The sequence below is a fragment of the Tripterygium wilfordii genome, chromosome 21 (genome assembly GCF_013401445.1).
Source record: "Tripterygium wilfordii isolate XIE 37 chromosome 21, ASM1340144v1, whole genome shotgun sequence".
In the NCBI taxonomy this organism is placed as follows: Eukaryota; Viridiplantae; Streptophyta; class Magnoliopsida; order Celastrales; family Celastraceae; genus Tripterygium; species Tripterygium wilfordii.
Genome location: NC_052252.1, coordinates 16,228,299 through 16,248,411, shown reverse-complemented (window position 1 = coordinate 16,248,411; position 20,113 = coordinate 16,228,299). Strand labels below are relative to the sequence as shown.

Sequence of the window (20,113 nt, the reverse complement as noted above, 5' to 3'; positions counted from 1 at the left end):
CATATAAAATTGTAAAATCATGCAAGTTCGCACTGGGTATATCCGATATGAGTATAACCTCAAATCCTTAATCCAGCGTGTAAAAATTTTTCACATGACAATAGGATAAATTAGTGTAAAACCCAACTTGTAATTATAAAGGTATCACTCACTTTCGGTGAAAATCAAACTCATACCTTCCGAGTGCCAATACGGTTTGAGCTCAGCCAAATTGACCGACTAGGCCTACCGCTTACACTGGGCAAGCCAAGAAATGATGTATTGACCATGTCTGCGCCACCAGCTTGTATTAACTCCATTAAAAGAAAGAAGAAGAAGAAGAGTGGAACTTTAACAATAAATAAGAGACGGCTGACACTGACAATCCAGATACCTCCTCCACATAACGACGACAAGTTCATGGCAAAAAATACACGCCAAGCTTACTCGTATATACACAGTTTCGAATTGGTTTTCTTGCTCTACTTGTAATACCCGTCATAGACTGGTCAGTCTCTCGCAGGTTCACTTCCTTGATTTTTCTGCTTTGTTGAATGTTAATATTACCTTTCACTCTTATGTGTATTAGTACTCTTGTTAGTGTATTTTGATCGATAATCCTTGAATTCTCAGTTTCTCTGTCAATTTTGCCATTTCAATCTGTGTATTCAACTTCTTGATTGATGTTTGCGAAAACCCATTAAGCTCTGCGTTGTTTTTCTATAGATTTTCTTGTTCTATTGGTAATTTCTACTTGTGATACACGTCATAGACTGGTCAGTTCCTTCAGGTTCACATCCTTGATTTTTTTGCTTTGTTGAATGTTACTATTACCTTTCACTTCATGAGTATACATTGCTTCTCTTGTTAGTGTATTTTGATTTAATGGTCTTTGAATTCTCAGTACCCGCACATTAGTTTGGTTCCTTCGTCTCCATATTCATATTCCTTCTCTTTTGTATCTTCTTGATTGATTCTGTTGAAAACCCAGAAACCTCTGCATAGTTTTTCTCTGATTTTTCTGTTCTATTTGGTAATTTCTTTTTGTTCTGCTTTTATTATACCCAAAATTGTCTATACCTTTCTTTGCAACCTTCACAATGGAATTCTTGGTTGATTCTGTAAAAAAACCCTTAAACCTCTGCATAGTTCATCTCTGAATTTTTTGTTCTATTGGGAGTTTCTTCTTGTTCTGCATTTATTTGCAATGAAAGGCACTGAAACCAGAAGCTTTTCCGAGCTAATTTCGGAGCTACAAGCCTCGGCAGAAGAGGTGGCATCACTTGCAAGAAACTCTGAATATGAAACAGATATCTTCACAGAATTTGCAATTCTTATCGATAAGCTTATGCTGGTCCTTGTAGACATTAAAGACAATGAAAAAGTCATGGACAACTCTCCAATTCGAAAAGCTGCTGAATCCTTTGAATTAGAGCTTAGGCGTGCTAAGGCTTTGATAAATAACACCAATTCAACATCACTCATTAAACAAATTGAGGACGTGACTCAGGATCTTGGTAGAACTTTAGGGCTCATACAGTTTGCAAGCCTAGAAGGGTCAACTGGTGTTAAAGAGAAGATTGGGGCACTGCGGAAAGAATTGATGAATGTAAGGTTTGATGTGTGTGTAAGCCCCAGTTCAGAATTGATGACTGTAAGGTTTGACGCAAGTTTAAGTCCTAGTTCAGCACCTACTCCCAATCCGAGTAGAGAATCGGGATTTGGTAGTGAGTTGGAATCGGATAAAGAAATCGAGGAAGAAAGGGTTAGTCTTAGCCTTGAGGATGTTGTGTTGCAGCTTAAGTATGGCAATGATGAAGATTTCAGGCTCGCACTTGTGGGATTAAGTGATTTTGTTGAGGATAGAGTGGTAGACAATGAATGGATAAGTGATGAAGGAGTTATTCCAATTTTGTTTAACCGGTTAGGTTCAAGCAAGTGTAATTATCGGTTGACCATAATTCAGATACTGAGAGTCCTTGCTTCGAAGAATGCTGAAAACAAGGTAAATCATGAATGGATTAATTTTGGTTTTAAAGTCTTGGGTTTGGAATTCAAACATATTTTCTTGTTAGTTACTTACATTATGTAGTAGTTTGCAGGAGAAAATGGCGGATAATGCATTCTTGTCCATGTTGGTGAAATCTTTGGCACGGGATGTGGAGGAGAGGAGGGAAGCTGTTGGACTATTGCTGGATCTTTCAGATATTCCTGTAATTAGGAGGCGGAGCGGCAGAATCCAAGGGTGTATTGTTATGTTAGTCGCGATTCTTAATGGGCATGATTCAGTTGCATCCGACGATGCAGGGAAGTTATTGAAAGCATTGTCAAGTAACACCCAAAATGCACTTCATATGGCAGAAGCTGGTTACTTTAAACCACTGGTGCAGTGCCTAAGAGAAGGTAAATATCTTCCCTTTGCTTCGACTAATCTCTTTGTAGTATAACTTAGTCACAAGGGTGATTGCTGCTTTCAATTCTCTGTCTTTTGTCATATCAATCCGAGTCTTGATTGAAATCCAAATCCAAGTCCATGACTTTGCAAGGGATTTACAATCTGATGAAACTATCCGTGCCATGCTTTGTAGGATCTGACATGACTAAGATACTCATGGCGACATCACTTTCAAGGATGGGGCTAACAGATCAAAGAAGAGCATCACTCGGTGAAGACGGAGCCATTGACCCACTAGTGAAAATGTTCATTGCCGGAAAGCTGGAAGCCAAGCTATCTGCTTTAAATGCATTGCAAAATCTATCAAGGTTGACTGATAACTTCCAACCTTTGATCAATTCAGGCATTATTGCACATCTACTTCAGCTTCTCTTCTCTGTCACATCCGTGCTGATGACTCTTCGGGAGCCAGCATCAGCAATTCTTGCGAGGATTGCTCGGTCTGAATCCATTCTTTTTAATGAAGACGTGGCTCAGCAGATGCTCTCACTTCTTAATCTGTCTAGTCCAGTAATTCAGAATCACCTCTTAGAAGCACTCAACAGCATTGCTGCTCATTCTAGCGCTTCCAAAGTAAGGAGAAAGATCAAAGAAAATGGGGCAATACAACTTCTCCTACCCTTCCTCATTGAAGGTAACGTCAAAAACAGGACGAGTGCCTTAAATTTACTGTACACTCTCTCTAAAGATTCACCAGAAGATTTCACAGAACAGCTTGGAGAAACTCATCTTAATACTATTGTGCATATCATCTCTTCATCAACATTCGAGACTGAAAAGGCTGCTGCGGTTGGCATACTGAGCAATCTTCCTATTGGTGATAAGAAAGCAACAGATGCATTGAAAAGGGAAAATTTGCTGCCAATTCTTATCTCAATAATGAATTCAAGCACTGCAACAGCAACGACCACAATGTGCCTGTTACAAGAGAATGTTGCTGGTCTTCTAACTCGGTTCACAGATTCGTCTGATAAGAAACTACAGCTCCTTTCAGTTGAACTTGGGGTGATCCCTTTACTGGTTAAATTGCTGTCAATTGGTTCAGTTGTCACTAAATGCAGAGCTGCAACCTCACTAGCACAGCTATCACAGAATTCACTCTCTCTAAGAAAGGTCAGAAAGTCAAGCTGGTTGTGTGTCCCTCCTGCGGATTCATTTTGTGAAGTTCATGATGGTTACTGTTATGTGAAAAGCACATTTTGTCTGGTCAAGGCTGGTGCTATTTCTCCCTTAATCAAAGCATTGGAAGGTCAAGAGAGAGATGTCGACGAAGCAGTTCTCAGTGCACTCGCAACCCTATTGCAACCCGAGCTTTGGGAAAATGGAAGCAACTACATCGCTAAAATGTCTGGCGTTGAGGCCCTTATAAGAGTTCTAGAATCAGGAAACGTTACGGTGCAAGAGAAAGCAGTATGGATGTTAGAGAGAATCTTTAGAATTGAGGAACACAGAGCACAATATGGAAATTCAGCTGAAGTTGTGCTCATTGATCTAGCACAGAATGGAGATCCAAGATTGAAACCAAAAGTCGCGAAGCTCTTGGCTCAGCTAGAGCTCTTGCAGGTCCAATCTAGTTACTTTTGAAACCATGTACACATTGTATGCAACAAGAACAAATGGGTGCGAGTTCTTTTACGCAATCATATACATTTTTTCCCTGTCATGTCTCTGTTCACATTGCTCTCAGTTTACCATTTTTTTTTTATAGAAAATGAAAAGAATCCAACATACCAGATGTAAATAGACAAAATCAGTTATTTCCTGCTTCGGTGATGGCTGGTCGAATGTTTTAGTGTTTTTTTTTTTCCGCATAGAACTCACACACATGCAACACACCCTCACACACATACAAATATGCTGCACGCAGGATTCAGGTCGAGCCCAATACATGAATATTTCATTATTTTAGATAGATTTTACAATACTTGTACAACCATCTTTTTTGTCTGAGTCCCTCCTCTCTGTACTCATGAAAATTCCAAAGTACAGTGATGCAGATTCCTCTACAGGTGCTTCATTTTATCAAAACATGGATCACACATCCAAAAGCAGCACAAAACATAGAGGCTGCAAGGGGTTCAAATTACAGACAATATACATCAGTGAATCATTTTTATACAAAGAAACTTCAAGAAAATTAATGTATATATGTATATATATGACAATGAATACAAAGACTTACCATCCTTCAATAAAACCGCTATCCTCTCTTTTCTTCTTTGTGCTTGGAACTTTTCTCCTCCTTGTTTGTAGTAAACAACAACATTTCATTGTTTGAGGCTTATTAGGAGGCTCATGCAGGCTCTTCTCATGATGATCTACTTGTGTACTACTCTCATGTGCCATTAATGGTAGAAACAAAAGAAAACCCTAATTGTTAGTTCCTCTTGAAAGATTGATGCTTTAGAGGTTTAGGGCATCCTTGAAGGTTTGTGTTTTCTTTTATAAGCATGTTTCTATAATTGAAGGAATCTCTCTTTATGATTGCTGCTAAATACATTTTAGAATCTGAAACTTTACTCCACTGAATTCTTTACAGCTAGAGCATATTTATATTTTATAGTATGTGAATTAAAAAGTATTCTAAGAAAATTAAGTGACACTTCTTTAATTATTCCCACACAAGTGTGAGCATGACAACACCTTAAAAATAATTTGATGCTTTTTGAAGACTAGAGAGTTAAAAATATCACTTCATTTTTATTTTGGTGAATTTGTAAGTATAATCACATTATCAATACTTGATATATATTATAAAATTTGTAATCACAATACCTAATCAAAACTCGAAATTATAATTACACGTAATATAGGATTCTTATTACAATTTCACTATGAAACCAAACGGAGCCTTAGGGTATGATTTAACGGGCAAAATTTCACATTGGTGATTAAATAAAATAACTTCTAATATTTGTAAAGAAAATAAAAAAATTGAATGTATTCTTAAAAAAACATATATCCACTAATAAACGACGTCGTATCCACTTAGAAACTACCAAAACCTCCGTTCGTCACCTTGCTGCACAAAACCCTGGAAAGCTAAAACACTAGAAGCTCTGTTGATTCACAATCTCATTCTGAAAACTCTTATTGCGCTAAAATTGTTTCTCTAAGAACTCTTTGTCTATTTCACTCACTTGAAAATGTTGCGTAGAAACATTCGTTTGAGGAGAGAATATTTGTACAGGAAGAGCTTGGAAGGGAAAGAGCGATTGCTAGATTGACTTGTGTTGATCATTACCCACAAAAATATACTTCTAGCCTGTCTTGCTTAAGTGTAGAACCACTTGCCATCAGTTTTTCGTGAACTTACGTGAAATCAAGTTTTCTTGTTTGGGCCTGACTGGAAAACTGTTTGTGTTCCTCCTTTTTTTGTTAAATTTTAGTTCCAAGGACTCACATCGATGATGAGTATGCTAATGCAACGGAGCGAGATCCTAAAATTTTGCTAACCACATCCCGGAATCCAAGTGCCCCCCCTTGTACAATTTGTGAAGGTTGGTCTTAATTTGTAGATTTCACATATCTTTTAACTATATGTAGGATTATTTGAGTTTGTTGTTGTCTTTTATGCCATTTTTTTGATAATCAATTGCGACTCAAATGTCACTGCCCCTGCAGGAACTTAAATTTGTTTTACCTAATGCGCAACGAATGAACCGTGGTAGTCAGGTTGGTAGTCCTTACTACTCCTGGGTTTTCTTGATTAATCTCTCAATTAATTTAGTTATTTGTTCCTGTGTTCTTGTACCTTGTGATGGCATGATGAATGTGCTATTATGGTCAAGTCTTTGGTTTCCCTTTCCACTTTGCTGTTGCTCTAATGGATGCTAACTTGAATGTTTCACTTAGTCATGACCTTATCCAGTTTATGTAATGGAAAGTTACTACTAAATCATATTATAGTGTTGAAGTTCTGGATTCTCTCTATTTACAGGTAGTATCAGAAATTATTAATGAATGCCGTACACGTGATTTCACGGATGTTGTGTTGGTTCATGAACATCGTGGTGTGCCAGATGGTTTAATTATAAGCCATTTGCCATTTGGTCCAACCGCATACTTTGGATTACTCAACGTGGTTGGTAATTTGAAAAGTTTTGCTTTATGCCTTTTTGTTTAGGCCCATCCTCTGTCAGAATGAAGACATTAATCTTGTGTCTTTTTAGGTTACAAGACATGACATTAAGGACAAGAAATCCATTGGAACAATGCCTGAGGCATACCCACATTTGAGTCTTAACAACTTCTCAACTCAAGTATTCTATTGCTATGCGAAAGCTACAATTTTTGCCAGATAATCAGGGAATCATTACAGTCCCATATAACTTTTTGAGAAAACTAACCACACTGATGTATCCAACTTAATTATTGTGCTCTGAGGCTGTTCCTATAATTATCAGCCTTCCACTAAGAGGATGGCACAAGCAACTATGTGAGTTCAGTTCAAGCTGTTCCTAACAAAAAAATTTCCAAATATCACACACAGATTGAAATAAGCTTGTCAAATTTTTAATAGAATCAAACATAGAATGGATGCAATGTACGTTGGAAGAATGAGTTTGGTGGGAGGATCATTTATACCCTTTCCACATTTTCTTCTTTTCAAAGTAGTTCATCTTCGTTGCTTTGTGATTTATCCTATACGATGTCATAAATTTGAGCCTTTTTCTGCTTCCCTCGTGGATGCCATTTTCTACTGTTCGATCTCTCTATGAAGTCTATGTTGTAGGACCAATTTATTACTTTCAGCTTGTATGTTTGGTAAAGACTCTATGCTTATTTGAGTACTTTGTCATTTGTCTGATAGCTAGGTGAAATGACAGCGAACATTCTAAAGCATCTTTTTCCAGTGCCAAAGCCAGATACCAAACGCATTGTCACTTTTGCAAATCAGTCTGACTATATTTCATTCAGGTTGGTTCATTGTTGTTGTAATGAGGAAGAGGCCATTTTGCTTACGTTACACTTGATCCATATTTTTCTTAGTTGAACTTCGTAAAAATTGTTGTATCTTTTGCCTTGTGCCTGTTATTTTTGGGATTTCCAGCGTATAGGATAAAAAAGCTCTTCTTTGTTGTTGGCATTTATCTACGTTAATGTGAATGCCAATGTTATGCTGGTAAAACATGATTTCTTATACATAGTTTTTTTCTCCCAAATTTCCATTTTGAGTGACTGATTGTGATGTTTGGTTTTCTTGTATGATAATGGAATGGATGCCACTTATTCTCTTGATGCGACTGTTCCTCCATAACTTGTAATAACTTACGAAGAACATGCAGGAACCACATTTATGAGAAGCATGGAGGTCCTAAATCGATCGAACTGAAGGAGATTGGCCCTCGATTTGAATTGCGGCTTTATCAGGTAATTAGTAACATTTATTTCATTTTTCCGTGGTGCTTGATTATTGTTATTATTTTCTTCTTGTTGGCGTGAATTATGCGGAAGTGGAGAAAGTATTGCAACTTTATCTGTTTTTCATGCTCCATGTGGAGATGAATGAGTTATGTTTGGTAGGTCTTTTGGTAAGCATAAGTGCGGCCTTGATAATACTTTGTAAATTGACATTTGTGTTTGATCCTATTTCTCTGTGCTTATGCTGCAGATGAAGTTGGGAACAGTGGATCAGAGTGAAGCACAGATTGAATGGGTCATCAGACCTTACATGAACACAACCAAGAAACGGAAGTTTATTGGTGATTGACACAAGCATAGGTCTTTTAAGACTTTCTTTCTTCTCCTGGTCTTTTAGGTTCTTTGGTTCTGGTGGTGTTTTCATTCACATATGTCCTGCTACATTAACATCTATTGTTGGTTATTAGTTAATTATTCTGATCAAGTTGGTTCAATTTATGCCTCTAACCAATCTGGACCTAACATGTATATGGACCATACTACTGACAAAGATGAGCATTTGTCCCACTAGTATTTATATCTCCATATCTACTCATATCCCAATCTTAAATTACTCTGCAACTACCTACTCTATGTCTCTATTTACTCATCACTAATTCCTAAAATTAATGTGTACATCTATGCTTGTGTAGAAAAAGATTGAAGCATCAACATCCAAAATCAAAAAATAAAAATAGTGCAAAACCAGTACTACCAGAATTTATTATTGCTATATATATCTCATCAATGTAGTGATAGGGTTGCTCAACTGTAAATTGAGGCATTTAGTTGGGGTAGTAAATGAACTCTATATATATATATATATATATATATCAAGCCTAGCTAAAAAGCAAATCTGGTAATATAGTGTGAGACAAAGCCAAAAGAGCAAGTAATCGAGTATGTCCAGCACAAAAACCACCATCAGCTCCAATGCTGCTTCTTTGCTTCCCAGCCAGAGGTGAAGTACACACACACACACACACACACACACATATATATGTATATATGTATATATGATTAGTTTAAACTTTATTAATTATTTTTTTTTCCCAGATTGTTAGGAAAAGTGGCTCTGGTCACAGGAGGAGCCTCTGGAATCGGAGAGGCAATTGTGCGCTTGTTCCACAAACATGGTGCAAAAGTCTGCATAGTTGACGTGCAAGACAAACTAGGGCAACAAGTATGCCAGTCCCTCGGCGGAGAACCGAATACTGCTTATCTGCATTGTGATGTCTCAATAGAGGATGATATTCGTCGCGCGGTTGATTTTACAGTAGATAAATTTACTACTCTTGACATCATGGTTAACAATGCTGGTGTTATAGAGCAACTAACACCAGACATTTGCGATTTCGACTTATCCATGTTTGATAAAACTGTCAGAATTAACGCCAAGGGGGTGTTTATTGGAATGAAGCACGCTGCGCGGATAATGATACCTCTCAACAAGGGCACAATCATTTCTACTTGCAGTATGGTTAGTGCAATTGCAGGTGTGTCTCCTCACGCTTACGCTGCATCCAAGCATGCTGTGTTAGGGCTAACCAAGAATGTAGCGGCGGAGTTAGGAAAACATGGCATTCGGGTGAATTGTGTTTCACCTTATGCCCTTATGACTCCAATGTCTCAGAATTCCTTGCCTGAGGAGGTGAGAAATGATGAGATGTTTATTGCTGGTTCCAATGATTTTATCAGAAAGGTGGCTAATTTACAAGGTGTGGATTTCACTGTGGATGATGTTGCTAATGCTGTGCTGTTCTTGGCTAGTGATGAAGCTAAGTATGTCAGTGGTGTTAATCTTATGATTGATGGTGGGTTTTCAAGTGTGAATCACTCCTTCTCTAGCAATCTTTGACTTTATGTAAGTTGTGGCACCATATCTGCATGTATATATAAATAATTGCTATGTTGTTTGTTATTAATTTGCTCTTAGTTGAAGTGAATTAGATAAAGTTCTGAATCAAGTATTCAGAACTTTACATGTAATCAAACGCACATGGTTATCAGGAACAGTTTGGGATGTGTGTCACATCGTTCTGTCAGATTTTTTCTACACCACATCACTCTGTCAGATTATTATTTCTGTGCTGTTAGATATTAATTTGAGACTCGGTCGAATTGCAGAGTTCCTCCATCCTCTTAAGTAATACACATGGATGGAAGAATCATATTCAAATAATAGAGTCAAATCCATAATAATGAAGTTAAACTATGAACTAAAAATTTTCATCGACAAAAAGAAGTATGAACCAGTATTCTGTCACTTTCCCATCCCAATTTCATGCCCTCTAGCTGTCACAACCAAATGATCTCTATATTTATGTCCCATTAGAAGATGATATTCGCAGTGCGATCGGTTTCACAGTTGAAAATTTTAGTACTTTTGATGTTATGGTTAATAATGAAATTCTGGGTGTTGGTCCACATGCATACACAGCATCTAAACATGCTATTTTGGGGCTTACAAAGAAAGTTGCAGCTGAATTGGGAAAATATGGAGTTATGACTCCAGTGGCGGAAAGAACATTTCAGGTGAGGATGGATTTGCAGGTCTTCGAGGTTTCATGGGGGAGATTGGTATTGCAAGGTGTGGAGCTTAGTGGGGTTAGTCTCATGGTTGATGGGGTTTGAATGATTCACTTGGATTCGCTGGTGAACGGTACCACTACCAAGTGTTCGAGAAAATGCCTCAGTGACAGCATCAGTAAGGTAAGAGTCCCATGTGTTTTTGCAGGCATAATGAATGCCTTGCTGACCAGATATTGGTTTCCCTATTATATTCACTAGCTTTCAAGCCTAGTACAGAAAGCAAAGCTGCCCTCTTTGGGGTGTAGTATGAAACAGAAAGCCAAATTAAGAAGTGATTGATCAGCCCTCCTCCATCAATTAATTTTTTTTGGTTTGATACCTTGTTCTATACAGATAATTGCTGTAGTGAGCGTCTAACATGCTACCTTCATTTGTTTTTGGTTGGGATCAAGTTGTGCAGTCTGTAGTTATATATGCTTAAGCTTGATCACGTTTGGTACACATGCAACAATTGGACAATAGTTTGATTGGTTACGTCTCCAGACTTAAGGATTAAAGGAACATAAGGTGGTGACTTTGACCCACTTACCCACACGAATTGCAGCCATATCTAAATGGATTGTTGTCGTGGTGCGGGCTGTGATAGTCAAATTAGGATTTAAAATTGATCCAGGGAACACAAAATGACCATTAAACCAGGGCTTCCTCGGGTATCAAAAAAAAGTTTGGCACACAAATCGAGATAGTGGGGGAGTGGGGACTACAATTTTTGGCATCACTTTACCTAATACATCATCTATGTTCTGTTGGAATGTTCTGTATGGACCCAATCTTGACTTACATTTCATTGGTAAATTAAAAGACCATATTTTTTTAGTGTAAACAGTGGAAACCAGACTTTGGTTTCTATATTTAGATGCACCAGTTCTCATAATTAATAGAGGAAGAGGGCCTGCTCTGTTTGGTGTATAGTGAACTAGAAAACCAAATCAAGAACACGATTCTTTAGTATGTCGACCGACAACACCAACTCTAATGATTCTTCCACAGCCAGCCAAAGGTGAATCAATTAGTTTCTTAATTATTCGTTAGGATGAACTGGGTCCTCTGTAATTTTCAGTTCTTGCTGATATATGTATGTGATCACATCTGATTATAATATCTTAAAACTTTTCTTTCCCCTAAATTTTTTCTCTTCTGTTCAGATTATTAGGAAGAGTGGCTCTGGTCACAGGCGGCGCCAGAGGCATTGGAGAGAGTATAGTACGATTGTTACACAAACATGGCGCAAAAGTATGCATTGTTGATGTGCTAGACATCCTTGGACAACAAGTCTGTGAGTCCCTTGGCGGTGACCCAAACGCAAGTTTTTTTCATGGTAATGTCACAATAGAGGATGACATTAGCGCTGCTGTTGCTTTCACAGTTGGTAAGTTTGGTACTCTGGATATTATGGTCAATAATGCCGCGGTACTTGAACCCCTAACTCCAGATATCCGAGATTTCGACATCTCAACGTTTGTGAAGACAATAGATGTAAATCTGAAGGGTGTTTTTATTGGGATGAAGCATGCAGCACGGATTATGATCCCACTTAAAAAGGGCACAATCATTTCTATTAGTAGTATTGCAAGTGTTATTGGAGGTGGAGGTCCACATGCATATACAGCAGCTAAACATGGTGTAGCAGGGCTCACCAAGAATGTAGCAGCTGAGCTGGGAAAATATGGAATCCGTGTGAACTGCATTTCTCCCTTCGGAGTTCCAACGGCCATGGTAACGTCTGCCTTCTCTGAGGAAAAGCTAACTGAGGATCCGTTAGCAGGCATTCGATCTATGATTAGCAACGCTGCTAATTTGAAAGGTGTGGAACTAACCACTGATGATTTGGCTAATGCAGTGCTTTTCTTAGCGAGCGATGAAGCAAGATACATTAGCGGGACTAATCTCCCAGTCGACGGGGGTTTTACCAGTGTAAATCACTCTTTTGGATTCTTCAGTTGATGGATTTACTTGTGTTTCAAATGTTGGGTGTCACTGCTGCTTATTATGCAATAATAATATATGCTTTCATTGCTGTACCTGATTTTGCTTGAAAAGCACTGTAAGACTATCAATGCTTACATTGCATAAGATTGAGCTTGACTCATAGCATTATGGGAAGCGAGACAGGGACTCATCATCTGCCACAAACCCGTATGGTACATGTCTTTATCATTGTTGGTTGGTGGTATTGGGATAGCTCTCAAAAAGCTTCCGTCATCATGATCTGCTTTAAAGATAATCAAAAAAGTCAAAGATTTGTTTGATTTTAAGTAGAATAAAAAAACAAAGAGATAAAATTACAATAATTGGAATTTCAGTTATCCCAATTATTGAGTTGTACATTCAAGTGAATTTGTAGGCTGCATGTCCTACATGATGTCCTGCATGATGCACATGAAATTATGTGTGTACAACGCAGCTAGGATCTATATCATAATGAAAAAGTATCAACATTTTTGATACCGACTGCAATCGGTACATATGATTAAATCGGGAATCGGACACTTACTGGCACTACACAAATATATAATTTGTCCGTCTCTGTGCACTAGTTACAAAAATGTTAGGGCCTCAGTAATTCATCTTGTCGTTTGATTGATATAAGTATAGGGGCCCACAAAATCTGATGATTAAATTAAAGAGTGACATATCAGTAATTGGGATGATCCCTATCACTTCTGCACTCATTGTATATGGGCCCCTAAACCTCCTGCTCTACTAATTTTGCTTCAACTTAAAAGCCGGCCTGTATATCTCGAACTATTGGGCCTCTGCATTGTATTGGGTCTCAAATTTCTTTTACCCGACCCGGCCTGAACCCAGCCTAACAGTAGCAGCCTAGCAGGGTGTTTTTCTATGATCACTCTGGTCAACAGTTCAATTACGGTGGCTGCAGTTGGTCACAATAAGCACTCCATGACCAGATTGTCAAGATATGATATAACAAAATAAATAATTCCTTGATTTTGATGTGCAATGAGAAGTCAAAACTGGCGGAGTTGTTTTGTCTGATGGCGGAGATGGAAGCAGGACTGTCTGAGTGCAAGGAAGTCGTTGATGAAACATGGGTTCTCTATATAAACCCACCAAAACCTCATATCTGTAGAAACCCAAAACTCTGCATTTTGATCTCCAGTTTGAGATAGAAAGCCCAAAAGAAGAAGGAAGATTCATTATGTCCTCCTCTGCCACCAACTCCGATGACCTTCCCACCCAAAGGTGAATCAATTTGTTTTGTTAATTCTACATTTTTAAAATTTGGTATCTTCAATTTGGGTTTCTCTTGATGTTGTGAAGCTTTTAGTGGGTTTGATGTGTGATAGTGAGATATTGGTGCTGCTAATGCTGATTGCTGTAGTAAAACCCATCTGATGTTGTTTATCATATATCTGATTAATATTTAAAGACTGCTCCTTTTCCTCTAAATTGTTACCTGTATCTGTTACTGAATATGTTAATAAAATTATTTCTTATTGTTCTTGAAGTTGTACCTATTACTATGTATACTTTACATTGGATATGATTGACAAATTTCCCAGTCTAGTTAGTGTTTTGTACTTATTTTTAATATGAGAGATCAAGGAAAACAAGATAAATTAAATGATTTCTCGAGATGAAACTGTTAGTTGTTATATATATAGATGCTACTATAATCTGCATAATCAGTGACTAGCATGTCTCTTTGGTATGTTTAGTGATTATCTGTATGCAGCGGGATTCTGAAAGTTCGCATGTATGCTCTCAAATAAATTTGGTGAGCTTCATTGACCTTTAGTTTCATTGGCCCGAGTTAGAAGATAACCCTCCACATGGATTTCAGATTACTTGGGTGCTTCACTTGTTCTGAATTCGAAATAGGTTGTACAAAAATTTATTTTTGTACTCTTCATATCGGTTCAAGATTACTTAGATATCTCACTCTGAACACATGTTCGGATTTCTGAATAAGGAGAAGCCTTCTGATAAGAATTGAAAATTTAATCACATACCCAATTGTTAGACATTTGGGGTACCCTGCTTATTGGTTCAAATTAATCACTTAAGATATTTTGTTATTTTTCGTGGCGACATAAAATTACTTCTTAAGCTTTGTTTTTGATGAAGTACTTCATACAATCGAATCAAGATCAGAATGGTTGTCTTGATATTCAAATCATACAATCTATTTGATAAACTATCCTTCAATATGAAGTTGGGAAACTAGGAAATCCATCACTTTCGTTGTATTCTCTGGAAAGGTAGGCTTCTGATGATTAAGTTCAAGAACAATCAAGAACAAATGCAGAAAGGGCCCCTATTTTCTTCTGCTGTGGCATTCACACCTGCCTTTTTTCTTCTTCTCTGTGTCTAGTCTGTTCAGTCATTTTCCAAATTGGCCTCTTATGTATCTGTCTTACTGGCTAATCAATGAGCACAAATATTCTTGATTAAGGCAAATTGTGGCTGCTGTCATCACAGTGAAACCATAAATTGGTTTTCATCGGCCACTTCTTGTCAACAAACATTTGTTTGAACTATCTTGCGTAGTCTTGCTAATATTCTCCAAAATGCTATGAAGAAGTCTTCAGTTACATTTCTGTGTCTACTGTACACATGTAATTTGAGCTATCTTACATAGTGTTGCGTTAGATTCTTACATCCTTTTTTAACTTCCGGTATCTTGATGATGTCTTTCTTTTTCCAGATTACTAGGTAAAGTGGCAATAGTCACTGGTGGAGCCACTGGTATTGGAGCGAGTATTGTGCGTACCTTCCACAAACAGGGGGCAAAGGTTTGCATTCTTGATTTGCAAGACGACAGGGGACAGCAACTCTGTGATTCCCTTGGTGGTGACCTGAATGCCTGTTATTTACATTGTGATGTCTCAAACGAGGATGATATTCGCCATGCTGTTGATTTCACAGTTGAGAAGTTTGGTACACTTGATATTATGGTTAACAATGCTGGGTTGTCAGGACCGGTAAACCGAGACATCCGTGATGTGGAGATATCCACATTTGATAAGGTGGTCGACGTAAATTTGAGGGGAGTTTTTATTGGAATGAAGCATGCTGCCAGGATTATGATCCCACAAAAGAAGGGGGCTATCATTTCTATTGGTAGTCTTGCATGTGAGGTTGGAGGCATGGCTCCACATGCATACACTGGAGCCAAGTGTGGTGTGATTGGACTCACCAAGAATGTTGCAGCTGAGCTGGGAAAGCACGGAATACGTGTGAATGCTGTTTCTCCTTATGCAATTGCCACGGACATGCTTGTATCAAAATATCCCAAGGAGATGAAAGTTGAGGATATCTTGGCAGGCTTTCAAGCTAATACTAGAAACCATGCTAACTTGCAGGGTGTGGACATCACTGTTGAAGACGTGGCTAATGCTACGCTCTTCCTTGCTAGCGACGAATCAAGATACATCAGTGGTTCTCATCTGATTATTGATGGGGGTTTTACGTCAGTGAATCATGCATTTAAGGTGTTCAGATGATGGATACTCAGTTCATGAGGTTCCCTATCTTGCATTGAGTTGCAATTTTATCTTCCTCGTCTCGTCTACTTCCATACAAAATAAGAGCAGCTTTTGTAGCTGCTGGGTGGTTAGAATTATAGTATTTCCGGTCAGTTGGGGCGAGTAATATGTTGAAAGTTATGGTGATATATTTGGATACTCATCCAATGTAATGGAACCTTGATTTCAGTTCCAATGAAATGAATTTGCGTGCTTTGAATGATTTCCTGTTGATTCTATGCAATATGACTGAATAGATCAGTTTCTCTTTTGTCTGTCTGAAACATCAAATTATCAAGTGTAAAAAAACATAAGTTGGTGTTAACCAGTTCCATGAAATTTACAAGTTGGTCATGTTTGATTCACAAGTAATCCTAATTCCTAAAGATGAACATTATTTGTACCCCGTTTTTTACTAAGTACACCTCATTCACCCTTTAAAAACATACTAGAGTGAGGTGTATTTAATAAAAAATGGGGTACAAATAATGTTCATGAATCCTAGTACCATTATAGAGTTCCTGTTTTTCTCAATCAGTCCAAACATTAATTTTATTCTTATTTTTGTAAGGAAATAGGGTACTTGACCAAGGATTTGGGAAGATTTTAATTCCCACCACTTGGCCTCTTAACCAAAAATAATAACCATTAATGTTTCAAAAAAAAATAATTATAGTGGATTTCCAAAAATTTTTCGACCTTTTAGGATATTAAGAATTATTTTCAGTTTTTCACTATCTTATAAAAAAATTATTTTCACTTAAATTATTCCTGAGAAAGGCTTCAATTGTGTTGACTGTTGACTAACTTCCCTTAAAATTCATTGTTTTCTTTTGAACAAAAATCTGGAAAATCACAATTTATTAGTCGAAGCAAAATATGGCTGGATTTGCAGCCTGCAGGTCTATTATTGACTGATTATTACATTTCCAAACCTAGGCCAGATACGCTTTATCCTTAAATAATTTGGTAATACGGCGGAAATCTCTTTCCGCGTGAGAGAGCCACAAGCGAAGATCCGGTATGTCGACCACCACCAACCCTAATGATTCTTCGCTTCCTCCTAGCCAAAGGTGAACCTTACTTTCTTGCGCATAATATCCATTTATGGATGTAATGAGTGGATTAGTTTCTCTTACATATGCATCGCTTGCAAGCTTGCAGCTTTACTGTTATGCTTGTATTGGGTTTTAAGTTTGCTTTTGGGTTATTGGGTGTGTAGTTTTTGTGGGTTTCATATTTAAGGTATTTTGATTCTACTTATGGGTATGGGTTATGGTGCTGTGAAATACTGGTAAGCGCTAAATCCATCTGGTGTGTTTTGCTGGCTTTGTAGATTTTGTTCATTTTTTTTTGTTTATGATTGCTTTGGCCTGCTTTCTAACCATCGAGCTCACTAACATGTGTCTTAATATTATCTTACCTTGCCCAACCCGGCTACCCAGGAACTATGTATGTTAATTTCGTTTTGATTGTTCTTGAAATTGTGAGAAATATTGTACATGTTCCCCTGAATTTAATTGACACTCAGTTGAATCCACAACTATGGGTCAAATCAATAAAATTAGGACTGCTTGCCTCTGATTATGGTCTGACTCTGAGTGGTTTGTTTGTTTCACACTTGGGGTCCTGTGTCACGATTTTAATGAAACTTAGTGGTTTTGTTGATACGCATTCAAAGTTTAGTCCTTGTGATCTGCCTGGCTCTTTTAAACTCTCAGATTCTTACATATCTGACTAATATCTTAAAGTATGACTTTTCTTTAATTTTCACCAGCCCTTGTTCTGGAATTCTGTATATAAGCTTCTTTTTACTTCTTGAAGTTGGCAGAATAATTTGGTGCATGTTACCCACAAACGCCATCAATAGCTCAGTCTATGATTTTTATCAAAAGCCAATTGCGAACCATTGAACTCATATTCATTCTAAAATTTTATGTGAATCACAATTCTGAAAAATTCTCATGGTTTTTGTTAAATTCTGGAGTTGCATTCATTGTTTATGTTGGGTTGCCCATGTGTAATCAGTCAAACTAAATTACTTGTGTCAGAATGAGATAATTAGAAAGAATGATGCTAATGAACTGAATGGGACAAACTATTTTTACCTTTGCCTGTAGATCTTATTTCTGCATTTGGTGGATGTTCACATGGGAGAATTGTAACTTGTAACTTTGTAAGCAGTAAGCAATACTCAATCATGAGATGAAAATGTTCAGCATATATGCTAGCCTTGTATGGTCAGTTCCTTGCATGTCTTTTTTACTCGCTTTGGGTTTTAGTTTGTGTGGTGGGAGTGGGAATGCACATATTAATCGTCCTTTTGTGTTATGGTAATGGTGATATTTTATTTTCCAGATTATTGGGAAAAGTAGCGCTGGTCACTGGTGGAGCCTCTGGTATTGGAGAGAGTATTGTGCGATTGTTCCACAAACATGGTGCAAAAGTTTGCATTGTTGACTTGCAAGATGGTTTAGGACAACAGGTCTGCGAATCCCTTGGTGGTGAACCAAACACTTTTTATTTGCACTGCAATGTCTCGAAAGAGGATGATGTTCGTGATGCTGTTGACTTCACAGTTGATAAGTTCGGTACACTTGATATCATGGTTAATAATGCTGGGTTATCTGGACCACCAACTCGAGACATCCTTGCTGAAAAGTTATCAGATTTTGAGAAGGTGTTTGATGTTAATGTGAAGGGCGTGTTTCTTGGAATGCAGCATGCAGCCCGGATTATGATCCCACGAAATAAGGGATCAATCATATCCATTTCTAGTGTCGCAAGTGTCATTGGTGGCATAGGCCCTCACGCATACACAGCATCCAAGCATGCTGTGTTGGGGCTGACCAAGAATGTTGCAGCTGAGTTGGGAAAGCATGGAATCCGTGTCAACTCCATTGCTCCATATGCAGTCCCAACAAACTTGGCTTTGGCTCACTTGCCAGAGAGCGAGAGAACTGAAGATGCCTGGATAGGTTTCCGTGCTTTTGTTGCAAAGAATGCTAATTTGCAGGGGGTGGAATTGACTGCCGATGATCTTGCCTATGCTGCGCTTTTCTTAGCAAGCGACGAATCAAGGTACATCAGTGGGGATAATCTCATGGTTGATGGGGGGTTTACATCCGCGAATCACGCACTCCAATTCTTCAGGTGATGCATATTTTGGCAAGGTTTTCTGCATTGGTAGAGAGAGAAAAATAAGGAGCTGCTAATACCATGTTTATTGGGCTTGTAATATGTTTGAATTGAAAGTCCTACTTATACATGTGGATACATAGTCATCAAAGATCAAAACTTTCTTTGGGTTTCTCACTGGAGATGATGAAATGACAAATGTGAAGAGTACGATGATTTCCAGATTGATTCATAAATGACTTCGCAATCCAATTTGTGTCATCTTTGTCATTCAAAAAATACACAGAAAACAAATAAAATTTTAGAATTAATAACAATTCAGTGTCCGTGAATATATCTGGCTACTCGGTACTTGACCAGAAAACATGAATCTCTTCAGCTTCAAAATTCGTGGCTTTCTTCTATATGCCAAAAGCCCACTCTCTTTCACTCCACAAACCTCACCAAAACCCATCCACACAAGCCATTTAGAGTCTCGCTCTCTCTAAACGAATGCTGAATTTTCGCAACCCATTTCACCAAACTCGCCAAAACCAGCAGCCGAAGCCACCCGGGCTCGGGGCTCCCGAAGACCCCCGTAAAGCTTGCTTTTTGAGAAAGCCAAGGAATACAAGAAGTCAGTGCAGTTGAAGCCCAATTTGCAAACTGAGCAATACCCTGTTGTGGATTCTGCTACGGTGCAAATTGACATGGAGAAGGCCGACTATAAGACGAATAGAGGAATGGATAGTGGAACGAATTCAGGTAATTTTTCGATAAATTAGAAGTTTGAGTGAAATTATTGTTTGGTTATATTTGATTGAATTGAGAATTGTTGTTTGTTACTTTGTTTACTTCTAAAACCGAGTAAAAGCACAAGATAACGATGGAACTGAATTACATGTTATTTGTAAGAAAGCATCTTTTTGTCTTTTATACAGTAATTGTTATTGTGGAATTAACTGAATCATAAGTTGTCTTCCTGGTTAGCGACCGGATATCGTCAAATGAGTACGAGTGGATATGTAAGTGAGCGGATTCTGGATTTGTTATATGTTTTGGAATGCAATAGTGATGG

General features: G+C 37.9%; 5 protein-coding genes, 1 long non-coding RNA gene and 1 pseudogene across 6 annotated transcripts; 6 read left to right on the top strand and 1 right to left on the bottom strand.

Moving 5' to 3' along the window:
* The first annotated feature begins 286 nt into the window (after nt 1-286).
* Nucleotides 287-4,162, top strand: LOC119988420 (U-box domain-containing protein 44-like). The gene is made up of 3 exons (XM_038833453.1): nt 287-1,984; nt 2,082-2,382; nt 2,568-4,162. Exons 1-3 carry the CDS (start codon nt 1,187-1,189, stop codon nt 4,016-4,018), a joined length of 2,550 nt encoding a protein of 849 aa, XP_038689381.1. The 5' UTR covers nt 287-1,186; the 3' UTR covers nt 4,019-4,162.
* A 147-nt stretch (nt 4,163-4,309) lies between these two features.
* Nucleotides 4,310-4,897, bottom strand: LOC119990227. The gene is made up of 2 exons (XR_005465978.1): nt 4,617-4,897; nt 4,310-4,501 (listed from the first exon to the last, which is right to left on the bottom strand). It is a non-coding gene; the product is annotated as an uncharacterized LOC119990227 (long non-coding RNA).
* Nucleotides 4,898-5,268: 371 nt separating this feature from the next.
* Nucleotides 5,269-8,282, top strand: LOC119988009 (annotated as a pseudogene).
* A 131-nt stretch (nt 8,283-8,413) lies between these two features.
* LOC119988731 (zerumbone synthase-like) lies at nt 8,414-9,901 on the top strand. Its single transcript, XM_038833886.1, has 2 exons — nt 8,414-8,798; nt 8,894-9,901. The coding sequence occupies exons 1-2, from the start codon at nt 8,740-8,742 to the stop codon at nt 9,693-9,695; spliced, it is 861 nt and encodes a 286-aa protein (XP_038689814.1). The 5' UTR covers nt 8,414-8,739; the 3' UTR covers nt 9,696-9,901.
* A 1,367-nt stretch (nt 9,902-11,268) lies between these two features.
* On the top strand, nt 11,269-12,450 carry LOC119989639 (xanthoxin dehydrogenase-like). The gene is made up of 2 exons (XM_038835289.1): nt 11,269-11,429; nt 11,575-12,450. The coding sequence occupies exons 1-2, from the start codon at nt 11,380-11,382 to the stop codon at nt 12,371-12,373; spliced, it is 849 nt and encodes a 282-aa protein (XP_038691217.1). The 5' UTR covers nt 11,269-11,379; the 3' UTR covers nt 12,374-12,450.
* An 873-nt stretch (nt 12,451-13,323) lies between these two features.
* LOC119989664 (zerumbone synthase-like) lies at nt 13,324-16,152 on the top strand. The gene is made up of 2 exons (XM_038835325.1): nt 13,324-13,633; nt 15,099-16,152. The coding sequence occupies exons 1-2, from the start codon at nt 13,590-13,592 to the stop codon at nt 15,895-15,897; spliced, it is 843 nt and encodes a 280-aa protein (XP_038691253.1). The 5' UTR covers nt 13,324-13,589; the 3' UTR covers nt 15,898-16,152.
* A 619-nt stretch (nt 16,153-16,771) lies between these two features.
* LOC119989851 (xanthoxin dehydrogenase-like) lies at nt 16,772-19,317 on the top strand. Its single transcript, XM_038835591.1, has 2 exons — nt 16,772-16,991; nt 18,277-19,317. Exons 1-2 carry the CDS (start codon nt 16,942-16,944, stop codon nt 19,073-19,075), a joined length of 849 nt encoding a protein of 282 aa, XP_038691519.1. The 5' UTR covers nt 16,772-16,941; the 3' UTR covers nt 19,076-19,317.
* Nucleotides 19,318-20,113: the final 796 nt, after the last annotated feature.